The 26,184-nt window shown below is 34.6% G+C and overlaps 2 protein-coding genes across 6 annotated transcripts; one reads left to right on the forward strand and one right to left on the reverse strand.

Annotated features, from left to right (window-relative positions):
* The first annotated feature begins 1,293 nt into the window (after positions 1-1,293).
* Positions 1,294-7,045, forward strand: LOC137735372 (TMV resistance protein N). The gene is made up of 6 exons (XM_088697929.1): positions 1,294-1,952; positions 3,353-4,451; positions 4,545-4,844; positions 5,024-5,869; positions 5,972-6,590; positions 6,700-7,045. Exons 1-6 carry the CDS (start codon positions 1,441-1,443, stop codon positions 6,870-6,872), a joined length of 3,549 nt encoding a protein of 1,182 aa, XP_088554055.1. The 5' UTR covers positions 1,294-1,440; the 3' UTR covers positions 6,873-7,045.
* LOC148695661 (uncharacterized) lies at positions 6,209-9,194 on the reverse strand. Of its 5 annotated transcripts, none has more exons than XR_015964811.1 (6): positions 8,923-9,194; positions 8,664-8,830; positions 7,658-7,705; positions 7,411-7,534; positions 6,724-6,956; positions 6,209-6,649 (listed from the first exon to the last, which is right to left on the reverse strand). XR_015964811.1 is itself a non-coding variant. In XM_088697953.1 (5 exons), exons 1-4 carry the CDS (start codon positions 8,992-8,994, stop codon positions 7,435-7,437), a joined length of 387 nt encoding a protein of 128 aa, XP_088554079.1. In that variant the 5' UTR covers positions 8,995-9,194; the 3' UTR covers positions 7,176-7,225; positions 7,411-7,434. The 5 variants fall into 5 exon arrangements, 3 of the variants coding, with proteins under 3 accessions (XP_088554079.1, XP_088554078.1, XP_088554081.1); XR_015964812.1 differs by having other exon boundaries at positions 6,724-6,960; XM_088697953.1 differs by lacking the exons at positions 6,209-6,649; positions 6,724-6,956 and adding an exon at positions 7,176-7,225.
* Between the last annotated feature and the right edge of the window lie 16,990 nt (positions 9,195-26,184).

Genomic DNA, 26,184 nt, shown 5'->3' on the forward strand with positions numbered 1-26,184 from the left:
ATTCTTTACTAACCTCTTCCAATGACGTTTTCGAGCGTGCAAGGACCCTTTCTTTTAGGGGTGTGCTATCCACACATTCCAAATTACTTCTCACACACCTCTTGTTAATTTATGTCTGTTGATCTTCTTTAATTCATCTGATCCAACGATCGAAAATTAGAAGCGTATGTAAAAAGTAAAATAGGGTGTGTAGATACCACACCCCTTCTTTTATCACGCATTTTATACACAACTTAATTATATTTTATTTCCTTTTTATTTGCAACCATAGGTGCAATTATGTTGTCTTTCTAATTGTCTTTCTAATCTCAAATGACAGGTTACAGGTACTACGTCAATGTAACAATTATTTTGGTCCCTGCTAATTGTCTTTCTAAGATTTAGTTTAATAGTTTGATCTATTTATCCCCTTTCACCTATCTACAGAATATCCAATGAAATTTATTTGAAGCTGCAACATCTCTTATCACATAACACCACGGCGTCATCTCCACGCTTGCAGCAGCTGTGATATATTCAGTCAAATAGGAAACAAGTATTATTGTTGTGGCGGTATTGACTTGACAAAGCAGTTTGCAGGTGGAATGGAAATTGCAAGATAAATGTCAAGAAAATAGTAGATATTATACTATAAAACCACAAACCCATACACTCATCTGTAGCAACTTTTAACAAGTTAAACTAGTAATATGATAGAAGCGAGTTGTATTTTGTAGTACTGTAGGGAAAATATGATATATATGAATTCTTACTCTTCAACTCAATGTCATTGTTTATTTTGTTATCTTACACTATTATTTGGTTCATTGATGTATTTTTTTATTTATTCTTTACTAACCTCTACGAATGACGTTTTCGAGCGTACAAGGACCCTTTCTTTTAGAGATGTGTCATCCACACATTCTAAATTACTTCTCACACACCTCTTGTTAATTTATGTTCGTTGATCTTTTTCAATTCATCTGATCTGACGACCGAAAATTAAAAATGTGTGTAAAAAATAAAATAAAGTGTGTAGATATCACATCCCTTCTTTTATCACGTATTTTATACACAACTTAATTATGTTTTATTTCCTTTTTATTTGCACTATAGGTGCAATTTTATTTTTAGGACACTGCCACTAGCAGCCAGCTATGACTTAAAATAAAAGCTTTTTGGGTCAATGCATGGGAACACGACCCATTTTATAATTGTTTGTGAATCTTCCTGGAAGTAGATAGGAAGGACCCTATACAACCTTTTGTTTTAATATCTGCCACTAGCGGCTGGCCATGATTTAAAGAAAGACTTTTTGGGTCAAGCATGGGAACAACCCTTTTTATAATTGTTTGTAAATTTTCCTGGAAGTAGATAGGAATTAAATATCCCCTGCACAGAGACATTTGCATTGCATCTAGCAAGGACCAGTTTTTTTGGTTTGAACATCGATCCACATCAATGGCTCTCGTGAGAACATCTCAAGGAACCTCCTCTGATTCCAAAAAATTTCGGGGTTATCGCTACGACGTGTTCTTGAGCTTCAGAGGCGAAGAAACCCGCAAGACGTTTACCGACCACCTCTACACAGCCTTGAACAACGCAGGATTTCTCACGTTCCGAGACGACGATGAACTTGAGAGAGGAGAAGATATAAGGCCAGGACTGCAGAAAGCGATCCAGCTGTCACGAACTTCTGTTGTTGTGTTTTCAGAAGATTACGCATCATCCAGATGGTGCCTTGATGAGCTTGTGATGATCCTTGAACGCAAGAGGCCTCCCTCGGACCATGTAGTTTTACCAGTCTTCTACCATGTCGATCCGTCCCATGTGAGGAAGCAGACAGAAAGTATTGGAAAAGCATTTGCAAGACACCAGAAATCTCAATCGCCGGAAAAGGTGAAGGGATGGAGGAAGGCACTTGCAGAGGTTGCAGATCTAGCAGGCGTGGTCTTACAAAATCAAGCTGATGGGTAACTTTCATTTTCTCCATTTGTCTTCTCTTTCTTGAGTCAAATTGATATATGATCTGTAGCGACCTTGATTTATATACGGATGATAGAGAGACTAAATTTAGAAGAAAAATTAATGAAACGGACTTCAAAACTTTACATTTTAACAAAAAAAAAAACTATCTAATAATTTTATTTAATCATAAGACCAAAAAGATAAAAAAAAAAAACATAAAATATAAACACGTGTTCCTAAGACGCATTAAATTTCATAAATAGTGTATTAAGTTTTATAAATAGTGTAGTACTATTAAGTTTTATAAACAGTGTAGTACCATTAAGTTTCATAAACAGTGTAGTATTAAGTTTCATAAACAGTGTAGTACCATTAAGTTTCATAAACAATATAATGTCGTTAAGTTTCATAAACAGTGTAGTACCATTAAGTTTCATAAACAATATAATGTCGTTAAGTTTCATAAACAGTGTAGTACCATTAAGTTTCTTAAACAATATAGTACTGTTAAGTTTCATAAACAATATAGTACTGTTAAGTTTCATAAACAATGTAGTACCATTAAGTTTCTTAAACAATATAGTATTGTTAAGTTTCATAAACAATGTAATATTTTTCATAAATAATGTAATAAGTTTTATAAACTGTGTAGTAAGTTTCATAAAATAGTAAGTGTGAGGACAGTCACTATTTTATTTTTTGGTTTTTTTTAATATTAAAATTATGTCTTTTTCATTAAAATTTATGTTATTTTATTCTTTTTATTAAAGTTAAGGGTTTCATTAAATGTTTTTTTTTATTAAATAAAATTATAGCATAGTTTTTGGTTAAATGAATTTAGCTCAAGCTCTTTTCATAAAAGTTCCCAAATTTAGAAACATAATTTGTAAACTAAATGATGTGTTAAAAATGAATACGTTTATCACCGCTTAAGTAATAAATTAATCATTAACTTCCATGTCCTTTAGTTTCTAAAATTTTATCTACAAATTTAGTTTACCTGAAATTTTCCTTTTGTCAATTTACGCATATAAATATATTTAAAACATGTAAATCGTGTGTAGCACGCCGTGATTCAAAAAATACATTATGCACGCGTGTGAGCGCGCATAAAGGCTAGTCGAACTTAAAGCCACCTATCCCCTTTTAACCCAAAATGTTGGCAGCTTCCCTGAAGTGAAATCTTAATTGGGCAGCTCTACTCCAATAAAAACTTTATAATTGTTTAGGGGTAATAACCACAAGTGCTAAATTACTTAACAAAAACACATAAAACGTACCAGACACTAGAGAGAAAACATCTACCACTTTCCAATTGGAAAAAAAAAAAAAACTAGTCACATTAAGATGGTTTATTACACATGAAAGCTTTGATTTATTTTTTATGTTGTTTGCAAATTATTAGGTACGAGTCAAAGTTTATCAAGAAAATTGTTAAAGTGATTGGAGACAAGTTAAGTCGCACACTATTGAGTGTTGAACCAAAATTGATTGGAATCCAATTTCAAGTCGAACGCATCAATTTGTGGTTACAAGATGGATCAAGTGATGTTGGTATACTTCTTGTGTATGGCATGTCTGGACTAGGGAAGACAACCATTGCAAAACATGTTTACAATTCAAATTTTAGAAGCTTTGAAGGCAGTAGTTTCATTGAAAATATCAAAGAAAGAGCAGATCGACCAAATGGCTTAGTTCAAATACAAATGCAACTTCTTTCTGATATTTTGATCGGTAGAAAAGTGGAAATACATACTGTTAGCGAGGGAATAATTAAGATTGAAAGCGCCATAAGCTCTAGAAAAGTTCTACTTGTCCTTGATGATGTGGACCATATGGACCAATTAGATGCAGTACTAAAAATGAAAGATTGGTTTTATCCCGGAAGTAAGATACTTATAACAACTAGGCGTGAAAGATTGCTACGAGCACATCAAGTTACAAAGGTGTACAAAGTTGAAACTTTGAATGACAATGAATCACTAGAGCTTTTCAGTTGGCATGCATTTGGCCAGGACCGTCCCATAGAAAATTACATGGAGCATTCAAAAATGGTAGTGCAACATAGCGGCGGACTTCCATTAGCTCTAAAAGTTTTGGGTTCTTCTTTATCAGGGGAAAGTATAGATGTATGGGAAAGTGCATTGGAGAAGCTAAAAGTTATCCCTAATGGTGAAATCATGAATAAACTAAGAATAAGTTATGACAGTTTACAAGATGACCATGACCAGAAATTATTCCTCCACATTGCTTGTTTCCTAATAGGAAGGGACAAAAACTACGTTGTTAGAATACTCGATGGATGTGATTTCTGTACAATTGTTGGCATTCAAAATCTCATTGATAGATGTTTGGTGACAATTGATGGATACAACAACGTGCAAATGCATGACATGATCCGTGACATGGGAAGAGAAATTGTTCGCCACGAATCAGAAGAGTCTGGAAAACGTAGTAGATTATGGCACCATAAGGATTCTTTCGAAGTATTGAGGGAAAAGAATGTAAGAAACATGCCTTTTATGTCTATATATGTATATCTCCTTGTGAAAACTATCCATAATAATGTTATAACTATTTTTTTTTTTTTCTGTTAGGGTACACAAACAATTCAAGGTCTTGCCCTGGATATGCGTATGCATCTTGCAAACAAACCAATAAACACAAATGAGACCGTCTTGGAAACCAATGCATTTGAAAGGATGCACAATTTACAACTACTCCATCTTAGTCATGTACGACTGGATGGATGTTATGCAGATTTCCCTACAAGATTAAGATGGTTGTGTTGGCTTCAATTTCCATTGGATTCTATACCTGTTGATCTTCCTTTGGAGTGTCTAATTGTTCTTGAAATGCAACATAGCAGCTTAAGACAAGTCTGGAAAGGAACACAAGTATGTTACTCTACGCATTTCAATTCATTTTCCTTATTTTGTTAGTTTTTTATTTATTGACTAACTCCATGTGTTAAAATGAACTCCTATGTTTTCTTTAATTCGATGACTAATTTCTTATGTTAGATACTTATTTCATTGTTTTTTTTTTCTTTTTCTTTTTTCCTTTGTTTCCACAGATTCTTCCATCGTTGAAGATCCTTGACGTCAGCCATTCCCATTCCCTCATTGAAATCATGGACTTCTCACTTTGCCCTAGTCTAGAAGAATTGATTCTTGTTGATTGCACCAGCCTGATTGATGTTCATGAGTCCATTGGAAACCTGGAGAAACTTGTGTACTTGAATACGAAGGATTGCAAGAATCTTAGGATGCTTCCGAAGAACATGTGCATGCTTAAATCACTTGAAAAACTCATTTTATCTGGCTGCTCAAATCTTGAAGAGTTTCCAGTGGAGATGATGAAGAAGATGGAGTCTCTGAAAGTTCTTGAAATAGATGGAATTCCAATAAGTGAATTGTGGCCAGAAAGAAGTTCAACTATTTTGAGTTCTTTTGCATGCTCTTTACTAGAGTTGAGTCTCAAGGGGTGCAATCTTTCTGATGATGCCTTTTGTAGGGATTTAAGCAGTCTATCCTCGTTGCGAAAACTAAAGTTAGGTGAGAATCCAATTTGCAGTCTGCCAGGTTTCATCAAAGGTTTGAGGAGGCTCGATAAACTCTCTTTCAATGGTTGTAAAAGACTCGAATCGCTTGTGGGGTTGCCGAAAGTACAAAGAATGAGTATAGCCGGATGCATATCATTAAGAAAAATAACATCTCTTGACCCTAAGCCATGGTCTACAACGTGCACGGTGGATGAGAACTGGAATCTAGTTGAGTGGAAGCGCTTATACAAGTTAGAGCCTATTGATAGAGTTGATGCGGAAATGATCAAACTTTTGGGCTTGTGCAACTTGGAATCCATGCCTGCAATTCGAATGAACAGCCAACTATTCTCACATCCAAAAGTGAGTCATGTCCAGGTGCGCCTCTCTCTCTCTCTCTCTCTCTCTCTCTCTCATATCATGTATATAATGGGAAATAAATGGCTTAGTAATGTTGTGATGATTATGGAAAATGTATAGGGACTGTATGAATATGGTATATTCAGCACATTTTTTGTTGGGAATGAGGTTCCAGGCCGGTTCAGCTATAAAAGTACCAAGTCCTCCATATCTTTTAGTGTCCCTTTACTCCCTTCTAGTCATAGAATCCGAGGCTTGAACATCTTTGCTACCTATGCAAACGAGGAGAATTCTAATTATAATGATGGTGGATGGGAATGGGTTTCAAACATAATCAAATTAAGTAACAAGAGCAAGGGTCTGAAGTGGATCTATTACCCAGTATTCTATGGTATCCCAGGTGACGGAGAAGATATGATATGGTTGAGCCATTGGAAGATGGAGAACGAAACAATATTACAATGTGGAGATCAAGTGGTGGTTTCAGTAATGACTGGACCAAATAAGTTGTTTCGGATAAAGGAGTTTGGTGTCGAGCTTATGCAAGAGCACCAGAATAATATGAGGATAAATACCCAACACAACACCGAATCAGATCCTAATGATCCATTTGTCATCGGTGGAGATTTGTCCCTGTGGGAGCATATACCAGGAATATACTCCATTGGTTTCAAAGTCGCAATTGTTGAAGTGAGATGGTTTAATCGCCTCATCATGGACGCTGATGAAGGAGACACAGGTATGCTGTGTTGTTGTATTGCAATGAATTATACTCCATCCAAACGCTTTCAAGTCTGTCTGTATTCAATTAAAAAACATAAAGTTTATGTTATTTGTATATTTTTTAGACAAAGAAGGGCAAGAGGATGAACCTGATTATACAATTGCAAGGACAAAAGCTGCAGCGGCTGCCAGTAACAACTGCGGCCTCAGAGGCTGGAAGGTGCTCCTCACAGCTGCCGGCTTATTTTTCACGCTTGCTCTAGTAGTTCGGTCATCCATCTCCCAGAAAAAGAAGTGACAATAGTCCACAAGCCATCCATGAGTTTGTAATTTTATTCGATACAGACATCTTTGGGTTCCCTCCTTGTTTTCAAGATGTTTTCTGCCTTCAAAATATCGAAGTTTCAGATGTGTTCAACATCATCAGATATTGCATAAATATAGCATAAAATACATCCAACATTAGCGATACTTAAGAATTTTTCTTCCCTGCCCTTGATTGCATACAATCCTGTACTAAAGAATATAAACAGATGGTTGTATACTAGCAGTAAATAATTGAAAAAAAAATGATTCGAAATATACAAGGGAAGGACGTATCTTTAGCAATACCAGGCAAGAATCAATTCATCGAATTGGGGGAAAATATTTCTGTAAATGTCAAATTTACAGATATTAATTGTCATTTACAACAAAATCATACATCTTAAAGACTCGGCTCCCATTGAAAAATTGTGTAAATTACATAAATATCAGTGCAACAGATATTATATTGAATAATATATCAAATAAATTAACAGCAGACAATTTCTTAGCCTGAGATTCAAGGACTATACAGCTGATTCAGCCTTGCATCGCTACTACACTACGGAAGCTGGTTTCTGCTTCTTCAACCCGAACAAATTATTGACCATGGTCTCTGGAGCCATGAAATTTACTATCTTCTCATAAACATTATACCTGCAAAAGCATAATGCAATAAGCCTTAAACAATCTAGCCTAGTTTGCTCAACATATGCTCCAAGATATTCCAAAACAAAATCACAGCAGTTTCACATAGGGAACCAAAGAATCTATTGATACCTTATCTTGCAACTATTAGAAACAATTTTCTTCTTCTTAGCATGCAACCTTTTCAAGGAATAAAATGATGTCTCAGCGGATAATCAAATAGTGAAAAATCAGAATCAATAAACAATAGAAGTTCAGGATCAATTAGGTTGTGATTGTCAGCAGGAATAACTGCTGGCTTGTTCCATTTTTAATGTTACAAAAACATAAAAACTTGAAGAATAGAAGTTCGGGATTGATTAGGTTCCATAGCTGAAGATGCAGATTGTTTGAATGATGTCATGGCTCAGACTTAGTTACTTAAAGTTGGGACTGGCGTGACCTCAATGAGAACTAAGCACATACTTCACTACAATTCAGCAGACCCAAAGCTGATGTGAGAAGATTTACATTAACAATTGAGTCGGTCCAAGCTCAACCTCGATGCTTTGTGTTTTGGGATAAGCTTAGGCAAGGCTGAGCTCAATCCATTCTTCTTGATTAACACTCTTACACTCTTAATGATAACTTAGTACCAACTTAATCTGACTAATTATAGTAACTGTTGTAGTGGAACTTTTGAAATTTGGGGAACCCTCACAATCATATGAAATCGAGGAAACTTGAAGCATTTCCTTAACGTTTGATTGGATAAAATTAAACTCTATCTCAGCTAATAGTACAGTTATAAGCTAAACACACATTATGAGAATTTAAACGGTTATTAAAAACTACAAACACAAAATGTAATCCATGATTCCATGTGAACTTGAGAATGCTTTCTGAAGCAAGAATCTGAACTCAATAAACATCGATCAGACAATAATTCACTATATAAATAATTTTTTTCAACTTTAAGGATTGGCATAAAAAGAAGCTTTAAACAAGGAGCAATAATTTGATGGTAAAAAAAAAAACCTATTTCATGGATATTACAAGAGTTATTATTTTGAACAACGTACCCTTTGGTTCTTCACTGCTTGACCTTTAAGAAGATCTTTCTTTAAAAATAAAAGGATTGTGAAGAGAAGTCTCTTACTGCTCCTGATGACGAAGGTTCATGTATTCTTTCTCGAGTTCTTCCATCTCGGCATCTTTATTATCATTTTGCCCATCGCCATTTTCCTCTTCCCCAACTTCTTCTCCATCTTCTTCCTTCTCCTCGCCGTCGTGCTCATCATCAAAGTCATCCTCTTCCTGCTCCATCTACATCACAAATCATCAATTAACAACAAAATCACCACAAGAAACTGAATAATTACCGAAACCCAATAACAGAATTTACAAATCAAACTAACATTCAACTCATTGCTGTTGAAATCGCCATTGTCCCCGAACTCACTGTCACTGTCAAGAGCCTTCATCGCCATTCATCTCCATTGCTTTGATACAACTTCATTTCAAATATCCAAACCAATTTACGAATCCCAAACCTTTTGAAGCTGCAAGGAGAAAAAAGACGACAAGAGTTGAGAGTCACAAAGGAGGCTGAGAAGAAGCTGCAGAGTTTGGGTTTTGGGGCCGTTTCTTAAACCCAAACCTGTCTTCTAAAACAAGTCCCAAAATCTGTCAATTATTTTCCCCTTCCTAGACCAGAAAACTTTGGGCCCTTAAATAAGCTTCATGGGCTTGTTAGGCCAATATTAGATTGAGCCAAGCCTGTCTCATTTAATTAGTACTTTATTGCCCATTCTACGAGAACGACTTATTTACTACAATCTAGTGTTATTTCTTTTTATTTGTAAATGATAGATTTTAAGTTCAACTCATGTAAATAACTAATTCAATACTAAATTATGATGTTTGGCTCATTGTGCGGCTAGCTCGAACTTCATACCTATTAAAGAAATGATAAAGACTTGCCTAAAATAGGAGTGACAGATTGTCGGATGTATCCCAAGCCAATTTTATAAAAGTTTCCCTCCAATCTCTCAACTATGGTTAGATGTCTTTTATTTGTGGATTTGGAATACAATTGACCTAGTACGCTTGTTTCATATTAATCTTTCTTGTGTTCAACACACAACATCATAGTTTTCATAAAGTGAGCACCACATATAGGAGTTGTAGACATGCTTGAAATAATTTGAATTAAGCTCAGCTTTTTAGTGAAATGAGTTGAGCTAAAAAAATTGCTAGACTCGCTAAAAAAAATGAGTCAACATAGAGTTTTGGTATTTTCAGCTCATAAAGCTAGTGAACAGCTCATATCTTTGATGAGATAGCTCATATCTTTCACTAGAATTCTTTATATAGGACTGACTGGGCTCCTATTTTAAATTACAGGTCAATCACCAATTTTATGCATTTAAGTGGATCACCCTCAGCTAGTATTATATCCTTTTGGACTGTATGGACTGTCTGTTTTCAAGGCATGAAATGAAAAAAAATTTGCCTTTTGGTTTTCGCCTCCTGAATTATCTGAGCAATTGATTACAATAATGTGTGTAGTACATAGTATTCTTAAGCCCGAGGACTAAATTATTAATGTATACAAATTTTCTTATAAGAAAACTTTCTACATGTTTTCTCACTCTTCTTAGTTTATGATTGAATTTTATACTCCTTTCATTCATTAATTTATGAAATGGGTTGTTTTTCTTTTGTGATTTCAGTAGTTAGTCTTCAGTGACTGCACAATTTCATGGTTTTTTTACTATCTCAGAAGTAATTGATAGAGTTGGATGTGATTCGGGCAAGTTTGCAGATATCCATTTTGTTTTGATTCGGGCACCTTCTACCAGACTGTACAAAACATTAAAAAATTATTTGATTGTGCTGTTATGTATTTCTTTTTTTATTTTTTATGGCAGTATCATTTTCTCAACAAAATAGAAATTACTTAAATAAATAAACTACTCAAGCAATGAATCTTCAATGAGAACTCCATATTTTCTCAGGTTGGACAAAACCAGCAGGTGTTTCTTCACAAAATTTACATGCCCATCTCTTAGATGGACATAAAGAACATCAATTGTGTGTCTCTTACTTTTTTTGGTTTAACTATAAGTTATGATTTTTGATACCGTAATGAGTTTTTTCGCATAATGCATATGAGGACCTTTGACTCTATTGGTTCTGTGTTTGAAGCCAGAAAAACTCATATGTTGCTTTTGCGGTTTGATTAGTAGTTGTTGATTAGAATTGGTTAATTCTTTTACTAAGAATTTGTTTTTACTCACTCTATTGGTTCTTCTTCATATAAGTACATAGAAATTGCATCATCAGACTAATTACAATTAGTCAGCTTATGGGTGTGTTAACATGTTTAAGTAGTAGTACTTAAAACTCAAAACATGCTGGAGTATTTCTGTCATTAATTTGTATCGAACTCAGTATTTCATAAGAGTTGAACATGAGAGCTTTGTGGAAAGGAATAAAACTAGAGCATACCATTTTATGTATGTTTGATAACATTGCTTATAATTAGTAATAATTACGTTTTATTCACATTGTAGCTCTCATGGAGTCCCCTGCTCAAACATGTGTCAAGCCGAATAACAATGGACTGCAGATATCAAACAATGCGGCACACAAAATTAAGCAGGAGATTTAGGATGGTCAGTTTGCGGATACACCCCATTTAATTTTCAAATTAATATAGTAATTGTTTGTGAATGAATTCAATTAGAACTCACATTTCTGATTTTTTTTTAATTCATTGGATTATTAAACCGTGTCATTATAACATAATTTCAGCTAATGTGACATCAATGTATTTGCCTAATTTTAGGAATGGGAAGTCATTCTGGTGAACGAAGCTCTGGAGTTCAAGGTTGTACTTCTGATTCTCATAGGCTAGATGGATGGAGAAAATCAGCAGGAACTTATTCACTGTCATACAACGTATACTTGAATCAAAATCTATTTTGTAATGCATTGGAAAGTGTTTCTGTTTTATTGGGCGACAACTTAACTTACAGATAATGCAATGGTCCATCTAATCATGTCATGTGTTGTGACTGTTTTTATTTCAATCAGTTTAACTGCCCTCTTTAACCCTTGAATAAGCTATGCTCAGTTGAATGTATATAAAAGTTAAGCTGCTTATCTTATCGACCTCATTTACTTATGTGTCCCTCTGTTCATTTATGACAGTTGGTTCCCGCTGCAACGCGGTGGCTTATTATCTAGTGGTCTTCTAAAACAAGTCCCAAAATCTGTCGATTATTTTCCCCTTCCTAGACCAAAAAACTTTGGGGCCGTAAATAAGCTTCATGGGTAAGTTAGGCCAACATTAGATTGAGCCAAGCCTGTCTCATTTGATTAGTACTTTATTACGCATTTCATGAGAGCGATTTATTTACTACAATCTAATGACATTTCTCTTTATTTGTAAATGATAGATTTTAGGTTCGGCTCATGTAAATGACTAACTCAATACTAAATTATGATGTTTGGCTCATTGTGTGGCTAGCCCGAACTCCATACCTATTAAAGAAATGATAAAGACTTGCCTAAAATAGGGATGACAGATTATCGGATGTATCCCAAGCCAATTTTATAACAGTTTCCCTCCAATCTCTTAACTATGGCCATATGTCTTTTATTTGTGGATTTGGAATACAATTGACCTAGCATACTTGTTTCATATTAGTCTTTCTTGCATTCAACACAAAACATCATAGTTTTCAAAAAGTGAGCACCACATATAGGGGTTATAGACATGCTCGAAATAATTTGAATTAACCTCAGCTTTTTAGTGAAATGAGTTGAGCTAAAAAAAAATGCTAGACTCATTAAAAAAAAAGAGTCAATATGGAGTTTTGGTTTTTTAGCTCATAAAGCTAGTGAACAGCTCATGATAGCTCGACTTGTTCAGTAAAGCTTGTCTCATAAATATACTCTCTCTCTCTCTCTCTCTCTCTTACCAATCCAAAATACCCCTCTTTGAAAAAAAATTTAAATAATTTGATGAGCTCATATTGTGAGCTGCCTCATTATCTAAAATGCAAAGAAGAAATTTTTGGAACAGACGATCAATCAAGCGAGCGATAGGTAGGAGTAGAAACAAGCAATGCGTAGCAGCATAGTACAACGAGAGGAATTGTTGTTCTGGTTGATCAATTGGTATGCCTAAGCCTATTTAGGGCTGGTTTGGTATTGATGTGCTTTGAAAAAAAGTTGTTTCTGCTGTGTTGTGAGAATAAGCAGCTGTGAAATAAAGCAGCAGAGTGTTTGGTAAACTTTTTTGTAAAAGTGATTTTGAAAAAAAAAATAGTATTATAGTGTTTGGTAAACTTTTATGTAAAACAGATGTGAAAAAAAGCCAGTTTTTCAAAGCTGGGTTTTGCAGCTTCTTGTTTTTGGCTTTTTTTTCACCCAAAACTGTGAAAAAAAGCTGAAGCTGAATGTTTACCAAACACAAAAACAACTCCCAGCTTTTTTTTATACCAGTTTTTTTTAGAATCACCTCAGTACCAAAGCAGGCCTTAGAGTAGGTTGTGGGCTTTATTGGGATTCCATTCTTGTAACTAAAGCCATTACATATAATTAGGGCTTTAGGGTTTTATTCTTTGCATGAGAGACATAAGAATTACAAGGGAATCACTTTGTGAGATTGTGAGGGGTCAAAGATACCAAAAACTGGGGTTGCAAAAGCATAGGCGGGGTTCTTTTAACTAAAAAGGCTTTTCATACTAGTGAGATATCTTGGGTAACACCTGTTGTACTTTTATGGGCAAACGGAAGCGAATTTTAACAAAATACCAATATCAACGTCGTAGGTGAAAACTAAAACAAACAATCTCAAACTAACACAAGAGATTTGTGTGGTTTGGCGTAAAGCCTACATCCACGAGCGAAGCACGACGAGGAATTTCACTAAACAAACGAAGATTACAAAAGAGTGTTTAAACTCTCACAACCCAAATCCCACAAATTCCAAACCTTAAACCAAACGAGTAGAGAACCCAAACCAACGGAGAAGATTCTCCTAAATTGTTCTCTAACTCACAAACTCACAAATTGACTCTCACCAAATTGCCACACGAATGAGCCACGCGTTTGCCACGCACTCATTTAGAGAATGAAATGTCGGTCATGTGATGATTATCAACATTTAGAGATGGATGGTTTAATTTAAATTTATCTATTATACGTGGTGATTATTGAGGATTAGACTTAGTTAACCTCGCTATATTTGATTAATTTAGTAGCTTTTCATTTACTTGGGACAAACAAAATAAACAAACAACAAACAAATCCCATGAAAAACAAAGACAAAACCAAATTATACATGGATCATAAAGGATGGACCACACCTTCCTCCTATTAGTGGAAGGGTAATGTTAAGGAAAGTTGATGATTAGATTATTATTTAAACGTTGATAAACGTTCTCATTTCTATTGGTGACTCATCATTTAATTTACAAATTTAATCTCCTTAGAATTATTCAACTAGCAATTGGACGGTTATATGACACTGCACCAAAACCGTACATATAACAATCGCTCTAATGACTATAATCTGTCATCTTGGATAAGAAACGAAATAAGAAGAAACATACAAATGTTTCGCACACGGTGATATTTATATTCCCAAAATCCCATCCACTAATCATATAAATTGGATTCCTTCAGAAATATAAGATACTCAACCGCCATATTTGATTCAAACAAATCTCTCATAAGGCCTGACCACTGTTTTTTCGTACCCTAACAAAGCACAAGTCTAGGTAACTTGCCTATATAATCCACACCATCTAAAATGATAAAGATACAGAATGCACGCAAAGAAAGAGCCAGAACTACGTAACCAGTCAAATTCAAGTTCATTTCTATAACTCAAGTTACTTACTTTTGTTCTCCGTTCGGGAAAATTCTCGACCGGTTTAACTGAAAACCCTCTAGTATACTCATGTGTACTCTATATTTGGTTAAAGAGCTTCCAATAGTTTTAAGCACATTGAATCATGCAGCTACTACCAACCGTTAACGAGATCCGTGCTATATACAGAAAACAAAGATATACAAAACCACCTTCTAGCAAAACACAGTTCATTATCTACATAAATTTCAAATTTCAATTCAATAGATTACGTAAAATACTCGAAACCAAAATCAGATAGCATTCATAAGGTATAACTACTTACTTCAAGAGAATGTCATAGTACTCAGGATCCAAAGAAGAAAACATTGCATCCACATCTTTTATAGCCATGTCATAGTGCTCTACGCACCATTATCCAATTTGCAGACTGCAAAACTCAAATTTGAAGCTCACTTCAGTTTAGATATCCCAACAAAACCCTAATAATCGAATCAAACCCCAATCACATCCAAGCAGAGCAGAAAAACTACCAAATTATACTCGGCTACTAGAAATTTCCTTAGACTTTAAGGCTTAATACATGTTAATAAAAAATTTCCTAAGTGCATATTTTATCGGCAACAGATCATGGTGGGAAAAAAATCAGCACATACCCTCAGAAAGTTATAATAGCTGAAGGAGAGGCCAGCGGAGAAATCTGGGGAGAGGCTCTTCTCCTTTATAAAAGGAGGTGCTTGGTACATAAGCCACAGGACGCTGATAAACGCTTTTTATTAGGGTTTAATTTTTTTTATCTCCAACAACGCTTTTTATTTTATCAAACTTTAAATATTTTATTACTAACAATTCAAACTCAACCAATTCATTTTCTAAAAGAGTCTTAATTATCTTCATTTTCTTTTTGCTCAAGGTTTCACGAGTTTTATTATTTTGTTAATATTTAGCTGATAAACAGTTGCTCTGTAAATTATGGGAGTTTTAACGAAACATTTCCGGTAATATTCACTTTTAACGAAAAACCACATTTTTATTTTTCTCTGATACTTTTCACTACACATTTATTTGTCATTCTTCATTAAAACTAAAGTCTTTTTAGATTTTTCGTTAGTTTTCCTGTAAATTTAAAGAGTGACTGTTCATTTTGCTGTAATAGAAGCTCTTTTATAGAGTTTGTTGGAGATGTGTTTTTTTTTTTTAAATTTGACTATTTAAAATAGAATTTTGTTATTTTACTGCATCTCCTGAAAAATGCTCTTAGTAACTTAAAGTGAATTTGGTTTAAGTAGCTTGGTCTTTTTTAGAGGGGTGTTTTAATATAGAATCAATCAACTATAAGAAATGTTGGAAAAAAAAACCTACTTATCCATGTCACCAACTCGAAGAATTTAAATTTTCATTTCTTTTTTTCTATTTTGCCCTTATTTACAAAATTAATTTCCTAATTTTATGTGTCACATCCCAGACTCCAACCTCTCGGATATTGTCCGCTTTGGCATTCTGGGCCTGGACTATGTCGCAACCACCCAGCTACCGCACGGTTTTGTTCTTGTGGACCGTAGTCCACAAAAGGCCTCTCTGAAGTTAAAGCTCTGGGCATGGATATATAAGGCCCAAAGACCACGCCCTCACGGGCGATGTGGGATACTACAATCCACGCCCCTTAGGGAGCCCGACGTCCTCGTCGGCACACCACGACCGTGAGTCTGACTCTGATACCAAATTGTCACATCCCAAACTCCAACCTCTCGGATATTGTCCGCTTTGGCATTCTGGGCCTGGACTATGTCGCAGCCATCCAGCTACCGCACGGTTTTGTTCTTGTGGACCGTAGTCCACAAAAGGCCTCTCTGAAGTTAAAGCTCTGGGTATGGATATATAAGGCCCAAAGACCACGCCCTCACGGGCAATGTGGGATACTACAATCCACCCCCCTTAGGGAGCCCGATGTCCTCGTCGGCACACCACGACCGTGAGTCTGGCTCTGATACCAAATTGTCACATCCCAGACTCCAACCTCTCGGATATTGTCCGCTTTGGCATTCTGGGCCTGGACTATGTCGCAGCCACCCAGCTACCGCACGGTTTTGTTCTTGTGGACCATAGTCCACAAAAGGCCTCTCTGAAGTTAAAGCTCTGGGCATGGATATATAAGGCCCAAAGACCACGCCCTCACGGGCGATGTGGGATACTACATTATGCATTCTTTTAAAATAAAATCCATCATCTAATTTAACAAAATCTATTGTTTGGAAAAAAAAATTATATAAATATACAAATAAAAATATCCATAAAAAATTAAAAATACTTTATCAATACATTTATAAACAGTAAAAATATCCCTAAAATAGTCAATAAAATTATAAAACACATATGCTTTGATCAATGTTGTTACGCTCATGTCTAAAAGAAACAACCAATGAAACTAAATAACAATTCAATATTAAACGATTTTGGTTCATATATACATGTTAAAATTCCAATTTCACTATGCAGTGATTTGCTTTTGTCTATTGATTTTTTATTTATTTATTCAATCGTATAACTCAAAATAATAGGATGAGTATTAAAGGAAAAACAGAATGTGAAAAATGGCTTATCTTTAAAAAAATAATAATAATAAATAAATAAATAAATAATAATAATAATAATAATAAACCTTAAAATTTCATGTAGTTTGCATTGCTATTTGCCTTAGGTGCACCAAATTTGCTTTTGTTTCAATCATGACGCTGTCGTTTACAATTTGGTTGTGTATTGGAGATGATTTGACTTACATCTCATTAGTCTTGGTTGAGTAATAATTTTCTTAGTTGGCATGAGGCTTCACTTTCAACTCAAATCTCATACTGAAACTCAAATTGGGTATGCATTCCTGCTTTTCAATCAATCACCCCATTGTTATTTTTTTTTTTTTCCCTCCCAAGTCACGGGGACAAACACATAAAATTCCAGCCACTTACAATTATAGTTTTAAAAAATTCTCTCTTTTATATATCTAGATAATGGGTAAATTACACTTTCATACCTTAGGTTTGGGGTCTATTTCAATTCCTTGCAACATCTTCAAAACATTTTACTTTCATACCTTAAGTACCATTTTATTTCAAAATAATATCTCCGTTACATTTGCTATCCATTGATCTGTTAAATGCTGACGTGGCTGCCACATATATGCCACGTGGCTGCCAAATGTCTGCCACGTGGCTGCCAAATGTCTGCCACGTGGCTGCCAAATGTCTGCCACATGGCAAATAAAATAATTTTTTAATTTTTTTTAAAAAACTTGAATTTTCTCAAAAAAAAAAAAAATTGAAACCCATGCCCCGCCCCACCCCCCACACCCCCCCCCCCCCGCGTCGTGCGACCTCCCCACCCCGCGACACACCTCCCTCCCCCCTAGTGACGCCGCGCTACCTTCCCCCCTTCCCCGCCTCCCTCGGGTCAGGATCTCGTGATTTTCAGTATGGGTGAGTTTTGAAAATACCTTGAGTTTGAGATGATTTTTGGACTAGTTTTCTGGTAGATCCACCTAATCTCGGGTGGAATTTTTGTGGGTGATGGGGGATTTTTGGGAGGGGTGATGGGGGATGGGAAAAAGGGGTGGCTCGGGGTGGGACGAACTGGGGCTTTTTTTTTTCTTTTTCCCCTCTTCTTCTTCTTCTTGCAGGTTTTTGGGTTCTGGGTTAGGGTCGCTGGGTGGGGGGGAAGGCACTGGTTTCATTTTTTTTTTTTCTTTTTTTGAGAAAACTCAGGTTTTTTAAAAAAAATTAAAAAAATATTTTATTTGCCAAGTGGCAAACATTAGGCAGTCACGTGATATATATGTGGCAGCCACGTCAGTATTTAACAGATCAATGGATGAAAAATGTAACGGTGGTATTATTTTGAAATAAAATAGTACTTAAGGTATGAAAGTGAAATGTTTTAAAGATGTTGTAAAGAATTGAAATAGACTCCAAACTTGATGTATGAAAGTGTAATTTACCCCTTTTTTTTTTTCAATTTTTTGAGAAAATTCAGGTTTTTAAAAAAAAAATTAAAAAATTATTTTATTTGCCACGTGGCAGACATTTGGCAACCACGTGGCATATATGTGGCAGTCATGTTAGCATTTAACAGATCAATGGATGGAAAATGTAACGGATGTATTATTTTGAAATAAAATAGTACTTAAGGTATGAAAGTGAAATGTTTTGAAGATGTTGTAAGGAATTGAAATAGACCCCAAACCTAAGGTATGAAAGTGTAATTTACACCAAGATAATTGATGTTTGCCTTTTTTTTTTTTTTTAAGTTTTAGTTTTGGTTTAATTTGTCATTTTTGTGGTGATTAAGAATCCAGAGCTTCTGAGGTTTGATTATTGTCTATTTTTAACTTATCCTTGGGTAAGCACTTTTGATGAAATTATGTTTTTACTTTTGATGAAATTATGTTTTTACTCCGCTTTTCTGTATTTTTGGGCAATTGAAGTTGAATATGGAGAAGGTTTTGACATATTTAGACCTGTTGGACTCTTAAGTTTGATGTGGTAATTGATTTATTGAGTTAAATGTTTATTAGTCAAATTGTGTTTTATGTTATGTTGGATATAATTTACTGGTTATACTTTATGCTGCCATGACTTACTACTGTTAATTTTTACTTCGAGTAGGATTTTTTGTACGATAAAGTAAAAGAAGGTTTTCTTAAACGAAAAACAATAAGCCATGAAAACTAATGATTTAATTGCGTAATATTGAGTTTTTTTCGATGAGGGATTTCGAGTTTTCCACCAAGTCTCTATCTTATTTTTAGTTGTTGAGTTGTAGGTAATACTTTATGGTCAATGTGATCCTATATCTATTTAATTAATTGTATTCTTAGATCATGTAGGAAGACTAACAAGTAGCAATGTTGCTGCTTAACATGTCAAAATGCTATTAAAAAAAAAAAAAAGCAAAAGCAAAAGTGACTTGTGGTAATCTATTTGAACTTGAGAATGCTTTCTAAAGCAAGAATCTGAACTCAAGAGATTTAAACAAGGTGTAGCATAAGAAATTAAGAATAAACATCAATTAGACAATAATTCACTATATAAATCTTTCTTTTAATCTGGAATTGAAGAGTTGCATATGCATATATAACTCCATTTTGTGCTTTCATAATACCTTAAATAAATACTGAATAGTAGCCTCGAGATAAGATGAAAATGGCACTAGTATTCAATTTCTATATTTAAACTCGCGGACTATTACATTATTCAATGACTTTTGTAACCTAATATCAAATTTTGGTCACCAACCTCCAACGGCTATGCATATTATCTCCTATATTCACTTTATTTAGTTATATGTTCCAATTAGGCATCAAGAGTTTATAATTAAAAATAAAGGGACTGTGAATAGAAGTCTCTTACTGCTCCTGATGACGAACATTCATGCAGTCTTTCTCGAGTTTTGCCATCTCGGCATCTTTATTATCTTTTTTCCCATCACCATTTTCCTCTTCCCCCTCTTCTTCTCCATCCTCATTTCTGATTCTTCTTCCTCCCCCTCGCCGTCATCAAAGTCACCCTCTTCCTCCATCCACATTGCAAATCATCAATTAACAACAAAATCACCAAAAGAAAACCGAATAATTACCGAAACCCAATAACAGAATTTACAAATCAAACATTCAGCTCATCGCTGTCGAAATAGCCATCGTCTCGAGCTCACTGTCATTGTCACGGGCCTTCCTCTCCATTGTGACATCTAAGCCCTACAAATTCAAACACCTAAATATTTACAAATCAAACATTCAGCCGAAAAACATTTGGGCCTTAAATGGGCTTCATGGGCCAGTTAGAGGTATATTTGATTGAGCCACAATAGTCTCATTTGATTAGCACTTCATTGCACATTTAACGAGAGTAACTTATTTACTACTATATTCTAGTGATATTTTTTCTCATTTAGAAGTGATAGGTATTACGTTCGATTCATGTAAATGGCTATTTCAATACTAAAAATTATGATGTTTGGCTAATTGTGCGGCTAGCCCAAACCCCACACTTCTTAAATAAATGATAAAAACTTACTTAAAATAGGGGTAACAGATTGCCTGATGTATCCCACGTCAATTTTATAACAATTTCCTTCCAATCTCTCCCGAACTCCTTCAATCCCTCAACCATGGCTAGATGTCTTTTGTTTGTGGATTTGGAATGCAATTGACCTAGCACGCTTGTTTTATGTTAGTCTTTCTTGCATTCAACATAGAACACCATAGTATTCATAAGGTGAGCACCATATGTAGGGATTGTGAATATGCTCGAAATAATTCGAATTAAGCTCTGTTTTTAAGTGAAATGAGTTGAGCTTAAAAGAAATACTAGACCAGTTTTAAAAAAATGAGTTGATATGGAGCTTTGGTATGTTCAACTCATAAAGCTAGTGAACAACTCATATCTTTTATGAGATAGCTCGACTTGTTCGTTAAAACTTGGCTCATAAGTGTACTTTATCTCTATTACCAATCCAGAAATACTTGTCTTTGGAAAAGATTCAAATAATTAGATAAGCTCATGTTGTGAGTTGCCTCACTATCTAAAGTATGAAGAAGTTTTTCGAACGGGCGAGCAATCAAGCGAGTGATCGGTAGGAGCAAAAACAAGCAACTCGTAGCAACAACACAACAAGAGGAATTGTTAATTCAAGGCGATCGATTGGTTTGGCCAACTGATCGATTGGTTTTGACCTACCTTTGGTGCCTGTTTTCTCTTCCTTTGTCTTTACCCACCCCCTCTCCTTGCCTTTGGCATAAAGGCCTTGAGAGCTTTCAGTTATATCATCTAGTTTAGCATATGACTGAAGAGCTTGAATTACATCTTCAAGCTTCAGGGACTCTTTTCCAAACATTAGAGTTGTTTGAAAGTGCTTGAAAGACGAAGGTAGAGACCTCAACAAGATGATAGCCATATCATCATCTTTGTAAATTTCTTCGACCTTTTGAAGATTAGCTATGCAATTCTGGAACCTGCATACGTGATCTTCAATATCACCTCCTTCTTCTAGTCGAAGCTCGAATAGTTCATCCTTTAGAAAAAAGTTTATTGGACACGGTTTTTCCCATATAAACATTCTCCAACTTTTCCCATGCTTCCTGGGCAAACATCTTTTCGGTGATGTGTGACCAAACTGATCATGTGAGATGGATCTCGATGGAACTCTTGGCCTTCTTTAGAACCTTATTCGAAAAAGATGTTGCCTTTGAAATTAATGGGTGATTGTGGGTTTCCTAGGTTGACTCAAAATCATCTGTTATCTAATGGGTTGCTAATGAGTTCACCCATTATTAACTCAAACCATTCAGTCTTCACCCGTCAAGGGCGGTCGTGAGATTTTTTAGGCCTGGGATGATGCCTAAAAAATGTGCCCTAACTTCATATAAGAAAATTGTTTGTTTTCACACGTAACACTTCAATAAAATTATACTTAGAAAACCATTTCAAACTCAATAATTTAGAAACACAGAAAAACTAGTTTAATTTTATTAAGAGAATGGAACAAAAAAACCTGGGATTACAAGTAGATGGATGATGAGTAAAAATTGAAAAGAATAAACATGCACATCGCATTTCGAACTCTGGACCTTTCGTTAATTTTTAGAAACACATAAAAACTAATTTTATTTTATTAAGAGAAGGGAACAAAAAAACTTGGGATTACAAGTAGATAGATGATGAGTAAAAATTGAAAAGAATAAACATGCACATAGCATTTCGAACTTTGGACCTTTCGTTAATTTTAAAAAACAAAAACCATTGCTTTTGATTAAACCACTTGACCATTTAGCCAAATTTTATAAATTTAAACTCTTATGAAAAGAATTTGTAAAAGATAGAAATTAAAAAACACACGTAGTGTTTGGAACCCAAGACCTCCTTGTTAATTTTAAACAAAATAAACCACTGCTTATAGACAAACATTTTAATTATTTAGCCAAATTTTATAAATTTATACTCTTATGAAAAGAAATTTATAAAAATTGGAAAGTAAATAAACACAAATGAAGTTTTGAACCCAAGGTCTCCTCATTAATTTCAAATAACAAAACCCACTAGTTCTACTTAAATTTCTTTGTCATTTAGCCAAATTTAAAAAATCTATACTCCTATAAAAACATATATAAATATACCACTCCAATAATTTTTATGCCCCAATTTTTTTGAGCCCTGGACAATTACCCAGCTCGCATTGGGCCTGGGCCGGCCCTGTCACCCATTAGTTGAAGATTTATGAATGAATTGAATCGTGTTAACAGATTGAGTTCATCTTGCCAGCTCTACCTAATCAACACTCAAAACACCTTGAAGAGAACACACATGAAACAAGAGCCATAAAAATCAGATGGTGTGGGTACTGATGTTGATTTGGCTGTGTGTGTGTGTATAGTATCAGTACTAGTTTTGGCGAAGCTACTGAACTGGCTAGGTTAGGGTATTTTGGCCCAGAGCTTGTCCACAAACCCTAAATTTTCCTTTAATGGGGATTGTAGGCGGAGATGGAGGTGGTTGTAACTAGTGTGGGCCGGGGTTTATGGTCCAGAGGTTATCTTTGATTTATGTAGTGTGTAGAGATGCTTTATCAGTTCGGCTTGGTCCTTAGCTGATATATAGGTTGGTACTTGGTGGTGACATCTCTAACCAACAACCAAGAATTATATGGTACGAACTAGTAGGCAACTTGCAATGAGTCTCAACACATACACTCCATTATATGTTAGGAGATTGCATTGTTCAATTTATATATGATTTGTTTTCATTAGATTATTATTATTATTATTCATAATAATGTATCTAACGCTTAATTAAGTTATTTAGTACGTCTTTCATAATATACACTTTGAATATATAAGTTACGACATGCATATGTGATAAATAAACGAGCATATATAAGCCACTAATGTTAGTCTATTGATGAGGGTAACTAAGTAGGGTGATTGATAAAGATAGACTACAAATCCAGTGTTAAAATTCATTTTTTGTAACTAAAAAATAAAAAAGCGTAAAGATCAAACTCAACTTCTGAATTGACGTTATACATGAAAAGGAATTATCATTTCTTCCTCTTTGATATAAAATTAGATCTTATACAATCCGATCCAACTTTACACTGCCAACCGTTGCATATTATCACACATGTGCAATGTGCACGGCCGTACAAATCAAATCCAACAATAGAAGCTTCCATGCAAATACAACTGTCCAAGTATTGTAAATGTCGACGTTACGGACTTTAACTTGCACCCTATCGATAATTACAGAGAAGGCCTGCAGCAGGCTGCAGCTTCAGTCTTGACCATTAATTATTAGTTTAATTATATACGATCAGAGTGATGTGACCCGCTTGATGAAGAAATGCTAGATTTCTTCTTTTAATATGCAGATTTAATTAGCTAAATCCTTGAGATTAGACGGGGTCCACTTCCATAGTTTCTTGTTAAAAGCGTTCACCCAAACGGTTAAATACGATTATTTCTCAAATTTCATCAACATACGTACAGTAACTAAAACTATTCCGAGATATATATGGGGAACGAGGATCCTCTTCATATTCTTTTTATGAGGATCTTAGGGATTCTCCAATTGTATTCATTCATCGTATATCGTGCAGTAAAAAATTATTATAATTTTTTTATTTTAAATTGAATATAAACAGTACCTAACAAAAACTGGTTGTACGATATACGATAAACAGACTCCTCATTCAGTGGCGGAGCCCATATGGGATCATTGGTTGTCTTTGACCCCAACAACTTCAAAAACCCCATATATATTTGTTTGTATATTGTATTTGATCACTATAAACAACTAAGGAAACTAAATTACAACATTCTCCTCCTACCTTTTTTTTTTTTTTTTTTTTTTTTTTTTTGTTCTACTATCATATTTGTCTTCCTTTTCTCTTTTCTTGTAAAAAATACTTTAGTTGAAATGCGTTAGCAGTCTTCAACATTACTGCACAATATCCTGCATGCACCGTTGACAAGCCTCTACAAATGTCGACGTATATCGGAATAAACCTTCGGCATACGTTGATAGGAATTAGAAGGTGCATACTAGATGCTTGACGAAATTGCTCAATAAAGCTTTTTTTATTGATATTATGACCCCATTATTTGAAAATCCTGACTACGGTACTATCCTCATTCATATATGGGATAATGGGACTAATTCGTAGGGTACCATTTTTTCTTTACACAATTTTTTATAGTGTTCTTTTACACAATTTTAACGATTCAAACCATTTATTTGTTAATTTTTTTCTCAAATATTATATCTACCAAAGATTATTAAAATCTAAAACCATATGTCCTTTGAATTAAGAGTTTCAGGTTTCTTTGTAGGATCATGTTCGTCCATTTTGTTCTCTACAAATGAATATCTTAATTGTTTTGGATTTGTCTAATCTTTTGCAAGGATAATCAATGAATTATGGTCTAAAAGATATGATTCAAATTGTTAAAATACATTACAAGTAAACTCCACAAAAACATGTGTAAAAAAAAAAATTAGCGTCACGAATCTGTCCTTATATGTGTGTGTGTGTGTAGTTTGAGAGTTATATTCTAACTATGGTTGGTCCGAAAGAGGAAATGCATCACTCTCCCTCCCACAAAATCAAGTCAGAAACAAATCTAAAGTCTACCAAAGTTAGTGTCCCTTCCATTTTAGATATCGAATTGTTGCATTTAACATGTTGCGGGGACACATTCTTTAGCTTCTAGCAACCTTCAACAATAAACATCATCTCAAACTTATACCACTATGTCGTATTTATGATTGGTTAGACTTTATGGATAAAAAAATCTCATATGTGATTTTAGAAAATATCATTTTTTTTTTTTAATAAACGATAATGTTTACACTAAAGGAGTAGGGGGGTGGACTAAACCTTACAATGAGTTTGTCATTCATAGACCACCATTTCTCGCAACTAAAACATGTTGCATAGAAGTTTTTTTTTTTTTTGTCAATTGCTAGGATATTAGAAAGCCACTCTGGCATGTATAACTCCGGCCGTCGATAACAACCTCTATTACATCACTGTCACGAGCCTTCCTCTCCATTGTGACGTCTGGGCCCCTAATTCAAACACCCAAATATTATACAATTTAATTCCAGATTCTAAAATTGATGTTTTTTACTTGTTTTCTTTCAAGCCGTCTGCTAAAACAAGTCCCGAAATCTATGGATTAATTTCCCTTTCGTAGACCAAAAACATTTGGGCCTTAAATCAATTTCATGGGCTAGTAAAGCCAATATGAGATTGGGCTAGGCCCGTCTTATTTGATTACCATTTTGTTGCACATTCAACAAGAACGATTTATTTACTACTACAATCTAGTAATATTTCTTTTCATTTATAAAGATAGTTTGTAAGTTCAACTCATGTAAACGGCTAATTCAACACTAAATTATGATGTTTGGCTTATTGTGCCCCAAACCTCACACCTGTAAAGAAATGATAAAGACTAACTTGAAATAGGGGTGACAAATTGTCAGATGTATTACAAACCAATTTTAAAAGTTTCCCTCCAATCCCTCAACTATGCCTAGATGTCTTTTATTGTGGATTTGGAATGCAATTGACCTAGACGCTTGTTTCATGTTAATCTTTCTCGCATTCAAAACAAAATACCTTAATTTTTATACAGCAAGCACTACATGTAGGGGTTGTAAACATGCTCGAAATAATTCGAATTAAGTTTAATTTTTTAGTGAAATGAGTTGACCTCAAAAAACTAATAAGAAAATAAAATAAA

This window comes from Pyrus communis, chromosome 7 (genome assembly GCF_041283825.1).
Source record: "Pyrus communis isolate YQ-2024b chromosome 7, ASM4128382v1, whole genome shotgun sequence".
NCBI classification, from domain to species: domain Eukaryota; kingdom Viridiplantae; phylum Streptophyta; class Magnoliopsida; order Rosales; family Rosaceae; genus Pyrus; species Pyrus communis.

Bases quoted from the DNA above. Each gene is read 5' to 3' on its own strand.
- LOC137735372 (XM_088697929.1), top strand. From the start codon at position 1,441: ATGGCTCTCGTGAGAACATCTCAAGGAACCTCCTCTGATTCCAAAAAA. The intron at 4,452-4,544 runs GTAAGAAACATG...TTTTTCTGTTAG, and splicing joins AAGTATTGAGGGAAAAGAAT to GGTACACAAACAATTCAAGG. The intron at 5,870-5,971 runs GTGCGCCTCTCT...GAAAATGTATAG, and splicing joins CAAAAGTGAGTCATGTCCAG to GGACTGTATGAATATGGTAT.
- LOC148695661 (XM_088697953.1), bottom strand. From the start codon at position 8,994: ATGGCGATGAAGGCTCTTGACAGTGACAGTGAGTTCGGGGACAATGGC. The intron at 7,706-8,663 runs GTAAGAGACTTC...TTCCTTGAAAAG, and splicing joins AACCTTCGTCATCAGGAGCA to GTTGCATGCTAAGAAGAAGA. The intron at 7,535-7,657 runs GTATCAATAGAT...ATGCTTTTGCAG, and splicing joins TCTAATAGTTGCAAGATAAG to GTATAATGTTTATGAGAAGA.